This window comes from Sorghum bicolor, chromosome 6, assembly GCF_000003195.3.
Source record: "Sorghum bicolor cultivar BTx623 chromosome 6, Sorghum_bicolor_NCBIv3, whole genome shotgun sequence".
Classification (NCBI taxonomy): Eukaryota; Viridiplantae; Streptophyta; class Magnoliopsida; order Poales; family Poaceae; genus Sorghum; species Sorghum bicolor.
In genome coordinates this window covers 60,597,562-60,610,462 of record NC_012875.2, presented here as the reverse complement: position 1 = coordinate 60,610,462, position 12,901 = coordinate 60,597,562, and the positions used below count along the sequence as shown (strand labels likewise).

The following is a 12,901-nucleotide window of genomic DNA, read 5'->3' as shown; positions in this document are numbered from 1 at the left end:
CTAAGGAAATAATCAGAGGGCCAAGTAGTAACAATGAACTCCCTGTTTCAAATTATAAGTTATTTTGAAAACTATGTATCTACAAAAATCAAAGCGACTTATAATTCAGAACAGACGGAATAATCAACAATCAACTATTAGAGTAAATATAATAAAGGGTTGTAAGCATTATGTATGCTAAGGTGGAGAGAGAGAGGAGAAGCGGACTATAAACTTATAGTCAATAGAGAAGAGGAGAGAGAGGAGAAGCGGAGCCGGCTTAGGTACAAGAACTAGTGAACTTTGTGATTAGAGAAACAAGTGAGTCATGTATTATGGCACTCACAATGCAAGACTCTATCACAGAGTCTAAGACAATTTATTACATAATATTTATGGTATTTTGCTGATGTGGCAGCATATTTATTGAAGAAAGAGATAGAAAAAATAAGTCTCCAAGTCTTATTTAGACTCTAAGTCCACATTATTCGAGGTAATAAATAATTTTAGACTCTATGATAGAGTCTGCATTGTGAGTGCTCTTAATAAATAATAACGAAGAGTCAACTACTATATGAGTAGGCTAAGAGATGGCTGCAAGGATCCTATAGCCAGTAGCGGGCTATATTAATAACCTTGCTCTTATACGAGAGCACCTTCGGTGATTAGCTTTAAACTAATATTTAGGGTGCCACGTGGAGGAGAGAGACAAAATATTTGAGTCAGTGCGATGAGAGGAGCTAAGTACTCTTTATGTGTCTCAAACTCTCAATACATGAGCTCTTGGCAGAAGACATAATAACATAACATCTAAAAGCTACTCTCAAATTTTGTAACATATTTTGTTGACTTTTCTAGATACAATATTTTCTAAATATATTTAGACATAGCATATATTTAAATACATAATAAAAACTAATATATTGAAAAAATTAAAATATCTTATAATTTAAAACGGTGAAAGTAGTATCACTTGACAAAGGGTTGTCTGAGTGTGTTGTTTAATGGAATACGTAGCAAGCTACTATGCTCCATCCTTACTTTGACCTTTGATTTTATGGTGCCATGTTTTCCCGACAAAAAGACGAAATTACATGCGTGGTCGCCGGTGTAGCAGATGGACACGCACATTTTTTGGCTTGCCTACAGCTACAGAAGAGAAAGAAACTGTCACTACTTTACTCACGCAACATTACTATTTTCTCGTCCAAGAAAACAAAAGTCGCCACAGCATGTGAGGAGAGACAAATCAATCAAAGTGGCTTTCTTTTTGTCTGTGTAGCTGCAAGCCCTGCTGTTTTCTAGGACTGGAGAACAGAATCATGCAGCCACATGGTCCTGGCCCTGCTTGTCCTCTGGGCTTCTGGACCATCCGTCCATGCTGCCACTGCCACGCCGTGGGGTCACTTACACACTGTTTACTTACATCAACCAGTTTTTTTTTTCTTACACCATCTGAAAACTAAAAAGTTTTCAAGATTCTCCGTCACATCTAATCTTTCGATACATGCATGAAATATTAAATATAAACAAAAATAAAAACTAATTACACAGTTTAACTGTAAATCACGAGACAAATATTTTGATCCTAGTTAGTCCATGATTGGATAATATTTGTCACAAACAAACAAAAATGCTACAGTACCGAAAATTTTTCACTTTTCGAAACTAAACAAAGCCTTATAAACTGTAATAATAATCGGAAGAAGTCAATTAATAGTTTTTATAAGGTTGGTAGTTAAATGAGCAATAAGTTAGACTATAATTGGAGTAAGCTGAACTAATAGTTTTTACGTCCTGTCTTTTTGGTACCAATTTAAGATGAGCAATAAGTTAGATTATAAGCGAACTATTTGGATCAGCTAAATTTTTTTTTAGCAATTAGCAACTTATTTCAGTCGATCCAAGCAGTACCTTATAAAAGCTATAAAAATCTCAACCCCTAGAAACACTTTAGCCCAAAAAAAACTACGAAAGCATTTGCCCATATTTTTAGATAAAACACAGATTCTTTAAGACAACATATGATTAAATTTAAAATTACAGATGTCAATAGCGTGTAGCTATTAAATTTAAACATGTAAGTTATGTGTATAGAAGAACTATATCAAAAAAATGCTCTCAAAACTTCATAAATTCAAAATTAATATTTTAAAAATAACAGTGATAAAGATATGGATCAATCAATTTTTGCCAAAAAAGAAAAATGATAAGTGTTATTACTCTTGTTTAATACTAGATGATACGGCAATGACATCAAGTCCGTATGAGATGTTAAATGTGGTACGTATTTTTTAGGGGCGTCCGCAATGGTAGTTAAATAGCTAGCTTAGGAGTTCTATTGGCTATGAGAAAGTCTTTAATCATAATTTACAAATAGCTAGCTAGATGAGGTATAGAAATAATAATAAAAAATAACACTTTCATTGTCTATCAAAAAGAGAAATCAAATAGCTAGCGACTCCAAATAGCTAATGATCTAGCATGATCTCTTAGAAATATCTCTCTAACATAACTCTTCACTATAGTGTCTATTTTGTCTTATTTATTATATATCTCATCTAACTATAGAAAAATTATTTGAGAACCATTGAAAACGTCCAGATGAGAGTATTAAAAGTGGGCGGTCAAGTAAACAATGAGGAGGCTTTCCTGTGAAAAAGGAGACACGCATGGTCATAATTACCGGTGCCGGCCATAGAATAGTACCACTACTAAAGCCTCAACACCCAACTGAAAAATGAAAAAGGCAAAGTTAAGACCTAGTACGTCCCTTTTCTTTTAGTCATAACTAAAATAATGCTCTCTCAAGATTTAGTGTCCGTTTGGAGCCAATATATAGGTATGGTTATTAGCTGCTAGCAAGGTGAAGCCAAGAAGCCAACTAATAGCTTTTTATTAGCGGAGCAAGTAGTTATGCCGGTCTCAGTGAGGATTTCATGAGATTTTAATGGGCACTAAGTGATAAGTCATGGTATATATAAAGAGAGATGATGAAAAGTTCTATAGGATGAAATAAGTTTCATAGGGCTAAGACTTGTCTACATTATTTCCAATATATGCGAGTCTTAGGTCTAAACTTGTCTAAAACTCTGTTGTATTTCCGTTCAATTGCAATGGAAATGGGGATGATCCCTAATTCGAAAAAATATATGCGAGTCTTAGAAATAATGACATAAAAACTCCAATAAGAGTGATCTAGTAGTACTTGGCTTCGGGAAGTGAATTAATTAGTAATAGCTTGTTATTACGTAGATAGTTTATCTTAGCTATTGTTTGGATCAACTATTCCAAATTTAGAGCCGTAGCTTTGAAGGTTTTTTTAAAACTATTTTTAGTCCTAATTGTGACATTCTATAATTTATCTATCCATAAGTTTTCTCCCCATATTTTACAACCCACGATATGTTTAAAAGTAAAATCCACAGTATACAAAAAAAAAACCCTGCTTCCACCACAATATACAAAACCCGGCATTTGACGACGATGTCAGACCGATGATCCAAATGCTAAATCATCATTCACAGCATCGTACCTTCACAAGTACTACCACCTAATTAGGAGTAACCACTTAACTTGGCGCGCGGTACGTTCAACAAAGCTCACCAAGAATGGCATGAGTGAAGGCAGCGAGCAATTGATGGCGCGAGAGGTGGAGCAAGCCAAGGGCGCGCGTAGAGAAAAAAGCCCATGCTTGTCAGTTGTCATCACGCACATTGTATGGATGAGGAGGACAATCAAATGAATGAACCCACGAAAAAACACCACAAGCGGGGTCTGGAAAACACATGAACCAACCAACCCACCCCCCACCACCACAATAGTTTTACAGAAATTATGTAGAATTAGAAACCGGTTCATTTTCTATACTATATTTTAAAGGAGCCCAAATCTACTAGTAGAACATTGATGCTGTCTGTATATAAAACGCCGAGTAGTAATAATTTTATATACAAATATAATATTTCAAACACAAAGAACTATTTGCCGATAACAAAACTATTCTCGTCAAGCTAGATTTGTACTCCTGTAGCAACTACAATTATTAGTTATTAATACGTCAGTTGCATATTATGAGATAGGAGATATTTGCCAAAATAAAATAACACGCCATATAAATATACACAAAATCTAATGCATGACGATCGCGCTTCGTCCTGACCATGCGACCCACCGTATCCTTGTTGCGCTCCAACATGCCGTGCCCACACCCCACTAGAGACGAAGAAGACGACGACGACGGCTAGAGTTTCGGTGTGGTTAGCGATCAATTCGCTAGCGGGCTTAGAAGAAAGTTTTGAGGCGTCGACCGTGACACGACAGTACAGACATGCGAGACAGCGGCAGGGCAGGTTGGGCGGTGGCAAGGGCATCGAGGCGGAGCTCGTCGGCGCCCTGTGGTTCGAGAGGAGGGCGAGGTCCAGGGGCAAGGGCCGAAGGTGGGTGGTGCTGCAGGAGTCGACAACTACTAGTGGTGGAAGCCCGGGGCAGGGCGAGGATAACGTTAGTGAGGGCGACGCGGCGGAGCTCTAGGGAAGGACGTGTTCGAGGGGCAAGGGCGGGAGGTGGGCGGCGTGGTGAGCCAGCGGGAGCCATTAGCCACCGGTGGTGGGGAATTGGCGAGATGGAAGACGAGGATGGAGGCGAGATGAGGAGAAAGACGACGACACAGTCCCACGTTTCTCAATTGCACAAACCGCCGCGCCTTATCTTCTTCATCTATAAATATAACTAATAGTGTCTATATCTACTCCCTCTATCCTGAAAGATTTACTATTTTATACAATTCGAAGAATATTTAAAATGCTATTTTATATTGTTTTTGTATAATTATAAAAAAATTAAAAAAAAAACTCTTGGACATTAGACTGCGTCCATATCAGCATGGGATTACGGCACACATGGCTCCAATCAATTCTTTAGTTCATGGGTTTATTCCTTGATTAGCGTATTGTTCACTCTTTCATTTTATTATTATACCACCGCGCCAAAGTAAACAATGGTCCTAGTCCAGCCTCTCAGGACTGGATGATGCAAAAGGTAAAAATATACTCTAGTGTCGGGTGTCATCAGGATCGATAGTCCTGCTCGATCGGAAATTTGTCAATGTTTGGCAAAAGTTAAGCCTATAGCAGCAGTAGTGATTTGGAAGCAAATCCCTGTAATCAAGGAGACGAATGGGGTTTCCGCGTGCGGTTAACGGCTGCATGCATGCGCTTCTTTCGGCTTCCCTGCAGATGTTACTGTTTGATGAACATGCGTGTGTGATCGAGTAGACGCGTACTACCAAAAGAATAGCAATGGAGGGAGGGAAGGATTTTTGTGGCGCGAATAATAAGTGCCTGGATGATAGTAGGTTGCAAACGGCAGTAATAAACGAGTATAGTTAATTACATACCCTTTGATAACAGATGGATCTGCATTGCATTTGGTCGTCAATGAAAAGTTTTGATGACGCGGTGCCAAATGGAGCATGTCATTTTGGTTGGCACTTTAGAATTGCATCGTCAATGGCAACATCTGTGAGCTGTGAATTGACTGTGGAGTGGCGGTTAGTGGTGGCAAAGGTTGGTTTTTGATTCACAAGAGGCAACAAGAACAAGGCCATTGTTCTGGAAACGGGAGAGAGACGCTCCAAAATTTGCGCCAATCCAAATCCACCACAATCACAGCAGAGCAGTCACCACCAGTCAGCAGAGCAGCGGCGACATTCCTTGCCCCTCTCGTCTCGTCTCGTCTCTTTTTTTTACCCAGGCGCCACCGCACCGCAGCAGCCAGCAGGCCGAGCGGCGAGCGCGTCCCTCCCGGTCCCGGTCCCGGTCCCGGCTCGCCCAGCCAAAAATCCGCCGCCGCCCCCTCTCCTTCCCAGCTTTGCCCCAACACTCACCACTCACAGGCCCGAGGGGAAGAAAGACAGAATCCTCTCCTCTCCCCTAGGCCTCTCCTCGGCAACCCCACGCCTCCTTCCGGCCCCCCCTCTTCAATGCTCTCCCCGTCCCCTCCGCCATGGACGACGCCGCCGCCACCCACCACTACCACCTCATCATCACAATCGCCACCATCCTGCTCGCCGCCGCCGGCGCGGGGCTCGTCCACGCAACCACGCACCCGGCGGACCAGGCGGCGCTGGACGACCTCCGGAAATCCCTAACGAACCCGGACGCGCTGGGATGGCCGGACAACGGCGACGCGTGCGGCCCGCCCACGTGGCCGCACGTCTCCTGCGACCGCACCGGCCGCGTCGACAACCTCGACCTCAAGAACGCCGGCCTGTCCGGTACCCTCCCGCCGTCGCTCTCCTCGCTCGCCGCGCTGCGCGGGCTCAGCCTCCAGGGGAACCGCCTCACGGGCGCGCTCCCGTCCTTCCGCGGGATGTCCGCGCTCCAGCAAGCCTTCCTCAACGACAACGACTTCGACGCCATCCCGGCCGACTTCTTCGACGGCGGCCTCACCGACCTACTCGAGATCTCGCTCAGCGACAACCACCGCCTCAACAAGTCCAGCGGCGGCTGGGCGCTCCCGCCGGGACTCCCCGACTCCGCGCCGCAGCTGCAGGTGCTGTCCCTCGACAACTGCAGCCTCACCGGCGGGATCCCGGCCTTCCTCGGCCGCCTCATGGGGCTGCAAAACCTCACGCTCTCCTACAACAACCTCTCCGGCCCCGTCCCCGCCGCGCTCAACGGCTCCGCCATCCAGAGGCTCTGGCTTAACAACCAGCAAGGGGAGGCCAAGCTCTCCGGCACACTCGACGTCGTCGTCACCATGACGGGACTCCAGGAGCTCTGGCTCCACGGCAACGACTTCTCCGGGCCCATCCCCGACGCCATCGCCGGCTGCAAGGACCTCTACACCGTCAGGCTTAACAACAACCAGCTCCTCGGCCTCCTGCCGCCTGGCCTCGCCGCGCTCCCCGCGCTCCGGGAGCTCAAGCTCGACAACAACAACCTCCTGGGCCCCGTCCCGCCGCTCAAGGCCCCCAATTTCACCTTCTCTGGGAACGAGTTCTGCGCCCCCAACCCCGGGGACGCCTGCGCCCCGGAGGTCATGGCATTGCTCCAATTCCTCGCCGACGTGCAGTACCCGCCCAAGCTGGTAGAGACCTGGTCCGGGAACGACCCCTGCGCGGGCTGGCTCGGCGTCACCTGCGTCCAGGGCAAAGTCACCGTGCTCAACCTGCCGGGGTACGGACTCAACGGCACCATCAGCCAGAGCCTCGGCAACGTCACCACGCTCTCCGACGTCAAGCTCGCTGGCAACAATCTCACCGGCCGAGTGCCGGATAGCCTCACCAAGCTCGCCTCGCTTCAGAAGCTGGACCTGTCCATGAATGACTTGAATGGGCCGCTGCCCGCATTCAGTCCCACCGTGGATGTCAATGTCACCGGCAATCTCAACTTCAACACCACGGCGCCGCCGCCGGATGGGCAGCCAAACAACTCCCCTCGGGGGTCTCATTCTCCGCCTGGCGCATCTGCTGGTGCTGAGGGTAATAATGATGCAGCAATCCCTGGGAGTGGGAAGAAGACCTCATCAGCTGTATTGCTGGGCACGACCATTCCAGTCGCGGTGAGCGTGGTCGCCCTGATTTCGGTGGGCGCTGTGTTCTTTTGCAAGAGAAGAGCATCAGTGCAACCGCAGGCAGCCTCTGTTGTCGTGCATCCCCGTAATAGCTCTGATCCAGATAACCTGGCCAAGATCGTCGTGGCCACCAACGACAGCAGCAGCGGCACGTCTCAAGGGAACATGCATAGCGGGAGCAGCGGCCTGACTGGCGATGTCCACATGATCGAGGCTGGGAATTTTGTGATTGCTGTGCAGGTCCTCCGTGGCGCCACCAGAAACTTTGCCCAGGACAATGTGCTTGGCCGTGGGGGATTTGGTGTTGTTTACAAAGGGGAGCTGCATGATGGCACCATGATTGCAGTGAAGAGGATGGAGGCTGTGGCGGTCAGCAACAAGGCTTTGGATGAGTTCCAGGCCGAGATTGCTGTCCTGACCAAGGTCCGGCACCGCAATCTGGTGTCGATACTGGGATACGCGATCGAAGGGAACGAGAGGCTGCTGGTTTATGAGTACATGCCCAATGGGGCTCTGAGCAAGCACCTGTTCCACTGGAAGCAATTTGAGCTGGAGCCTCTCTCGTGGAAGAAGCGGCTCAATATCGCCTTGGATGTTGCTCGTGGGATGGAATATCTGCACAACCTGGGCCATCACCGCTTCATACATAGGGATCTCAAGTCGGCAAACATTCTCCTCGGTGATGACTTCCGCGCAAAGGTGGCGGACTTTGGGCTGATGAAGGATGCGCCGGATGGGAACTACTCTGTAGCGACCAGACTTGCTGGAACGTTTGGGTACTTGGCTCCTGAGTATGCAGGTAAATTTAATTTCTATAACTTGCTCATCACTTTAGTTTTGACCATTACTATTGTGACTCAGATATCAGGAAATTATATTAGGTTTGAATAGTCATCCTACTCTGTTAGGTAATTAGCATGAGTTTGTGAGCAATATGTCTTGCCCCATTTTAATAGTCACCTTACTCTGTTAGTTAGTATTAGTTTGTGGCCTTCCCTTTTTGTTTTGCTGCCTTAGATGGACTAGAGTAACGACAGGGAATAGAAATTGATTTCATAGAGAGATGAGTATTTTTTATGAATATGTAGTAAATTAGTAATCAAGACTAGTTTAAGATTCGTCCAATACTGTCATCATCTGTTAATGCTGCCAAAGATTGCAATTGTTTGATGCAATCAAGAGAGTTTAAAATTCAGCCAATGGTGTCATCATCTGTTACTGTTGCCGGATATAGAGTCGTCCTGATTTCTATCCATTATCTAAAATTCTGTTAATGTAGCCAAAGATTGCAATTGTTTGATGCAAACAGTCGTTACTGTTTTCTTTATGAATGCGGAGTAATTAGTAATCAATACATACTATGGTTGATGCTAAGTTGTTATATATTGCGATCTTGCTGCTGCAGTGACAGGGAAAATCTCAACAAAAGCAGACGTCTTCAGCTTCGGGGTAGTGCTGCTGGAGCTGATAACAGGGACGACGGCCATTGACGACAGCCGCGTGGGCGAGGGCGAGGAGACCCGTCACCTGGCGTACTGGTTCAGCCAGATCCGTAAGGACGAGGAGCAGCTCCGGGCGGCCATCGACCCGACCCTGGACGTGAGTGATGACGAGACGTTCGAGAGCGTCGGCGTGATCGCTGAGCTTGCTGGCCACTGCACGGCCCGGGAGCCGTCGCAGCGGCCTGACATGGGGCACGCGGTGAACGTGCTGGTGCCCATGGTGGAGAAGTGGAGGCCCGTGAAGGACGAGGCCGAGGACTACCTGGGCATCGACCTGCACCTGCCGCTGTTGCAGATGGTGAAGAGCTGGCAGGACGCGGAGGCCAGCATGACGGACGGCGGCAGCATCCTGAGCCTGGAGGACAGCAAGGGCAGCATCCCTGCTCGCCCTGCTGGGTTCGCGGAGTCCTTCACCTCGGCCGACGGCCGGTGAAGAGGACTGGAGGAGGAAGAAGACAGAGCGTCTTCTTGGTATCGATCGCATGATCGTATCATATCTACCGGGAGGAATGCATCCATGGGATGGGATAATAAGCAGTACATGTCTCTCACTCTCTCTTGCCTGTTTTCGCACAGTGTTGGAATTCGTTGTTGCTGTAGGTAGCAAAGAAAGAACGCATCGTCGTCCATGTGATGTGCTCGTGCTTCTTCTCCTGCTCTGCTCAGCTTTGTAGATAGATGATGATATGTTCCCTTCCTTTTTTGCCATTGGTGGTAGGCATCTCTTTTGCTTCTTCAGTTCTTTGTGTTATTCCAGTCAGTCAGTCTTGAGACTCAAGTCTCTGGCTTTTTCGGTCAAGACATGTGTAGTGCTCTCTCAGTTTCAGTTTCCTCCTGAACTGTACTGTACCCGGAGAATTTTTTTTTTTGCAAATGGAAGGATGGGCATCTCTTTTCCTGTCTCGTGCTCATGCAGTCATGCTCCTGCAAGGGGACAGCATTATATCATGGCCTCTCTCACTCACTCATCACTGGAGTGTTCGTCAGTGCATGTGCAGGTGGAGGTGGAGGGAGGGAGGGAGCAATGAATCCAGTGCCGTCGTTGGTCCAGGCTTGCATTTTGGCACCTTCCAAAAGCCCTCAACTGGACGCATCATGCCAACATAATTATCCATGTCCCAAAGTGCATGCATGAAAACCAATCATGCATGGCAATGGCATACACACAGTCACACACATGTACGTACAGTTGAGTGATAATGTTGCTTTTCTTGAACACTGAACACTGCTTCTGCCCGCCCTAGACGTAAGGTAAAAACAGTGACCTTGGAGATGAGATGAGTTGTGTGCTCAAGCTGTGTCACTGGACAAGTTGCTATAGTACGTAGCGGCGGTGTGTTACTTGTTAGCATTATAAATCAGTGGAACCTGTACAGCAGGTAGTTAATTGCTGATGTGAGGTTAGTGTAGTGAGGATTAGCTGTAAGTCACCACCAGGTTTGTGCTGATTGTGTCGGCCTGATGAAAGTGACTACTGACTACTAGAGTAGTACTAGTAGTCTGGTACAATGAATGAATGATAGTATGACCCCATCCGCCGTCTAGTCTAGTGTCCAGTCCAGCAATGACTAATGAGTGTCATTTTCTGAGGGGGGACACATCATCATCATCATCATCAACCCCTCCTATTACTACTACTAGTTGCTTAATGATGTACGTGTCGCTAGGAAGAAGGAATCAGATGGAGCAGCTGGCATGGCAAGGAGGCATGTGCATTAACTTGAATGGTGGCCGATGGATGAGTGAAGGAAAAGCAACGTGCGTGTTTCAAATCACTGCAGAGAATTAGATATATATACTTAGCCGGCATGCGGCTTGACTGAAATAAACATGCATATGCATGAGCATGATGCACTGTTGCTGCAGCATCCTGCCTGATGCTGATGGTATACTACACTATACTAGTAGTAGTTTTCTCGGCACGGCATCGGCATTAGCATTAGTTTAGCTAGTACGTTAGCTACGGAAGGGGTGTCTACGTGTATGCTCCCCGATCCATCATCAAGACATCAAGTGCTCTATTTGTACCACCCATGTGCGACGAAATGCTATACAAAGTAGTAGAGATGTGAGTCGAGTGTAGGGAAGAAGAGGGATGGAGTGAAGCAGCAGCTGCCTGATCTGCACTCGGCGTGCACCCGCAGATCGAGCTGCCTAAGCCTGTTTGTTTTGTTCGTTTAGCAAAAAAGTCATGTCTAAAATTACTGTTCGCTAATTTATTATGAGAAAAATATTATTGAATAACTAACAGTGGATAAACCCGAACGAACATGAGGTCGGAGGTCGTATCGGAGCCTAGAGGGGTACCTGCAGATGTCCTCCTGCTGCTGGGTGGTGGCACCCCGCGTCCCCATCCCCACGGTATGGTCGTGAATTCGTGACCGACCTGGTGTGCCGGGACTGGGACATGACGAGTGGTCCGGCGGGGCTGGTCTCGTCCGGCGGTGCCAGTGCCGGGGCTGCTCTGCTGGTGGCACATCGACGTCACCAAGAACAAGAAATGACCTCGATCTCTCTCTCTCTCTCTCTCTCTCTCTCTCTCTCTCTCTCTCTCTCTCTCTCTCTCTATCTCTCTCTCTCTCTCTCTCTCTCTCTCTCTCTCTCTCTATATATATATATATATATATATATATATATATATAGGAAGGAAACAAGTAAGACTCCACCACAGCATCTGCCTCCATATCTTCTTGTTTCTTAAAATTGCCTGTCGTACAAACGAACAAGAAGCGAATACTCTGGACATGCAGTGCCTATCCCTATTGTACGTATATATGTTGGCAGGTCAGCAACTATACATACTGCTGCGCGCGGTCCTGGTCCTGCTGATGATATGTATGTATATTTAGATAGACACGCGGCACTGCTAACCATCATTGCTCAACTTGCGTTGTGCTAGCTTGTTCAAACAAACAAAATCCTATCATATATAAATGCAAGAGGGGAGTCGATTTAGTGAGGGGAGACAGACAGGCGGAATATATAATGCAATGGAGGGGAGAAGAAACATGCACGACACGAGAGCGCGCCCATGCCATTCCATTCGGCACCGTGCCATGCCATGTGAGGAGACGAGAAGAGATCATCAGCACACAGCTCTGCTCCCAGGTTCCTAGCTGATCACCGATCGGCAGTGCACACAGTGACACAGGCCATGGCGAATGATGAGTCATTGAGTGGATCCACGTTGGCAGTGCCCTACTACGCTACGCCAGCTCAGCTGCATCGATCACCACCTAGCTCATTGACGATTGCTGGAATGGCCATACAGTAACAGCTTGTCCTACTCCGATCCGTACTCGCATTGGCTTTCTCACCCTCCGATCCCCATGGCGAGACTGCCACTGCATTGCATTGGCGCCTCTCGCGTGTCTTGCTGCTCCACCACCTCCATCTGCACTGCACTTGCCTTTCAACGATAACATCACTAGTTTTGGTTCTAGCGACGTACCCCCCCCCCCCCCCCCCCCTTCTGCTGTGCTTTTGTGCAGGTGCGTTACAGGAATCAGTTCCTTGTCACGTCTATCTACCTGTTGCAGTCACCACACACACAAAAAAAAAACAAAAAAGGTGAGAAAATGGAGAGGGCATGGGGAAAGAACCAACATTAAAAGCAAAGCTTGCCCAGTTCATGTGGTAAAGTAAAGAAACACACACCCACACCACACTGCAGGTAGCCAGGTATACACAAGAATCAGACCAGTTGCTTTCTCAAATCCCTCCCTCCCATGCTTCATGCTCCAGAACCAGTGAACCACCAACCTTTCTCGGCAGGCATTCAAAGTAGGACGCGAAATGGTGGATGGGATTCCCGTGCCTGATGCTGCTCTGCTATCCATCTT

The 12,901-nt window shown here is 47.1% G+C and overlaps 1 protein-coding gene across 1 annotated transcript; it reads left to right on the top strand.

The window, feature by feature from the left end:
* On the top strand, positions 5,756 to 9,961 carry LOC8155558 (receptor protein kinase TMK1). Its single transcript, XM_021463204.1, has 2 exons — positions 5,756 to 8,356; positions 8,963 to 9,961. Exons 1-2 carry the CDS (start codon positions 5,986 to 5,988, stop codon positions 9,490 to 9,492), a joined length of 2,901 nt encoding a protein of 966 aa, XP_021318879.1. The 5' UTR covers positions 5,756 to 5,985; the 3' UTR covers positions 9,493 to 9,961.

Bases quoted from the DNA above. Each gene is read 5' to 3' on its own strand.
- LOC8155558 (XM_021463204.1), top strand. From the start codon at position 5,986: ATGGACGACGCCGCCGCCACCCACCACTACCACCTCATCATCACAATC. The intron at 8,357-8,962 runs GTAAATTTAATT...TTGCTGCTGCAG, and splicing joins CTTGGCTCCTGAGTATGCAG to TGACAGGGAAAATCTCAACA.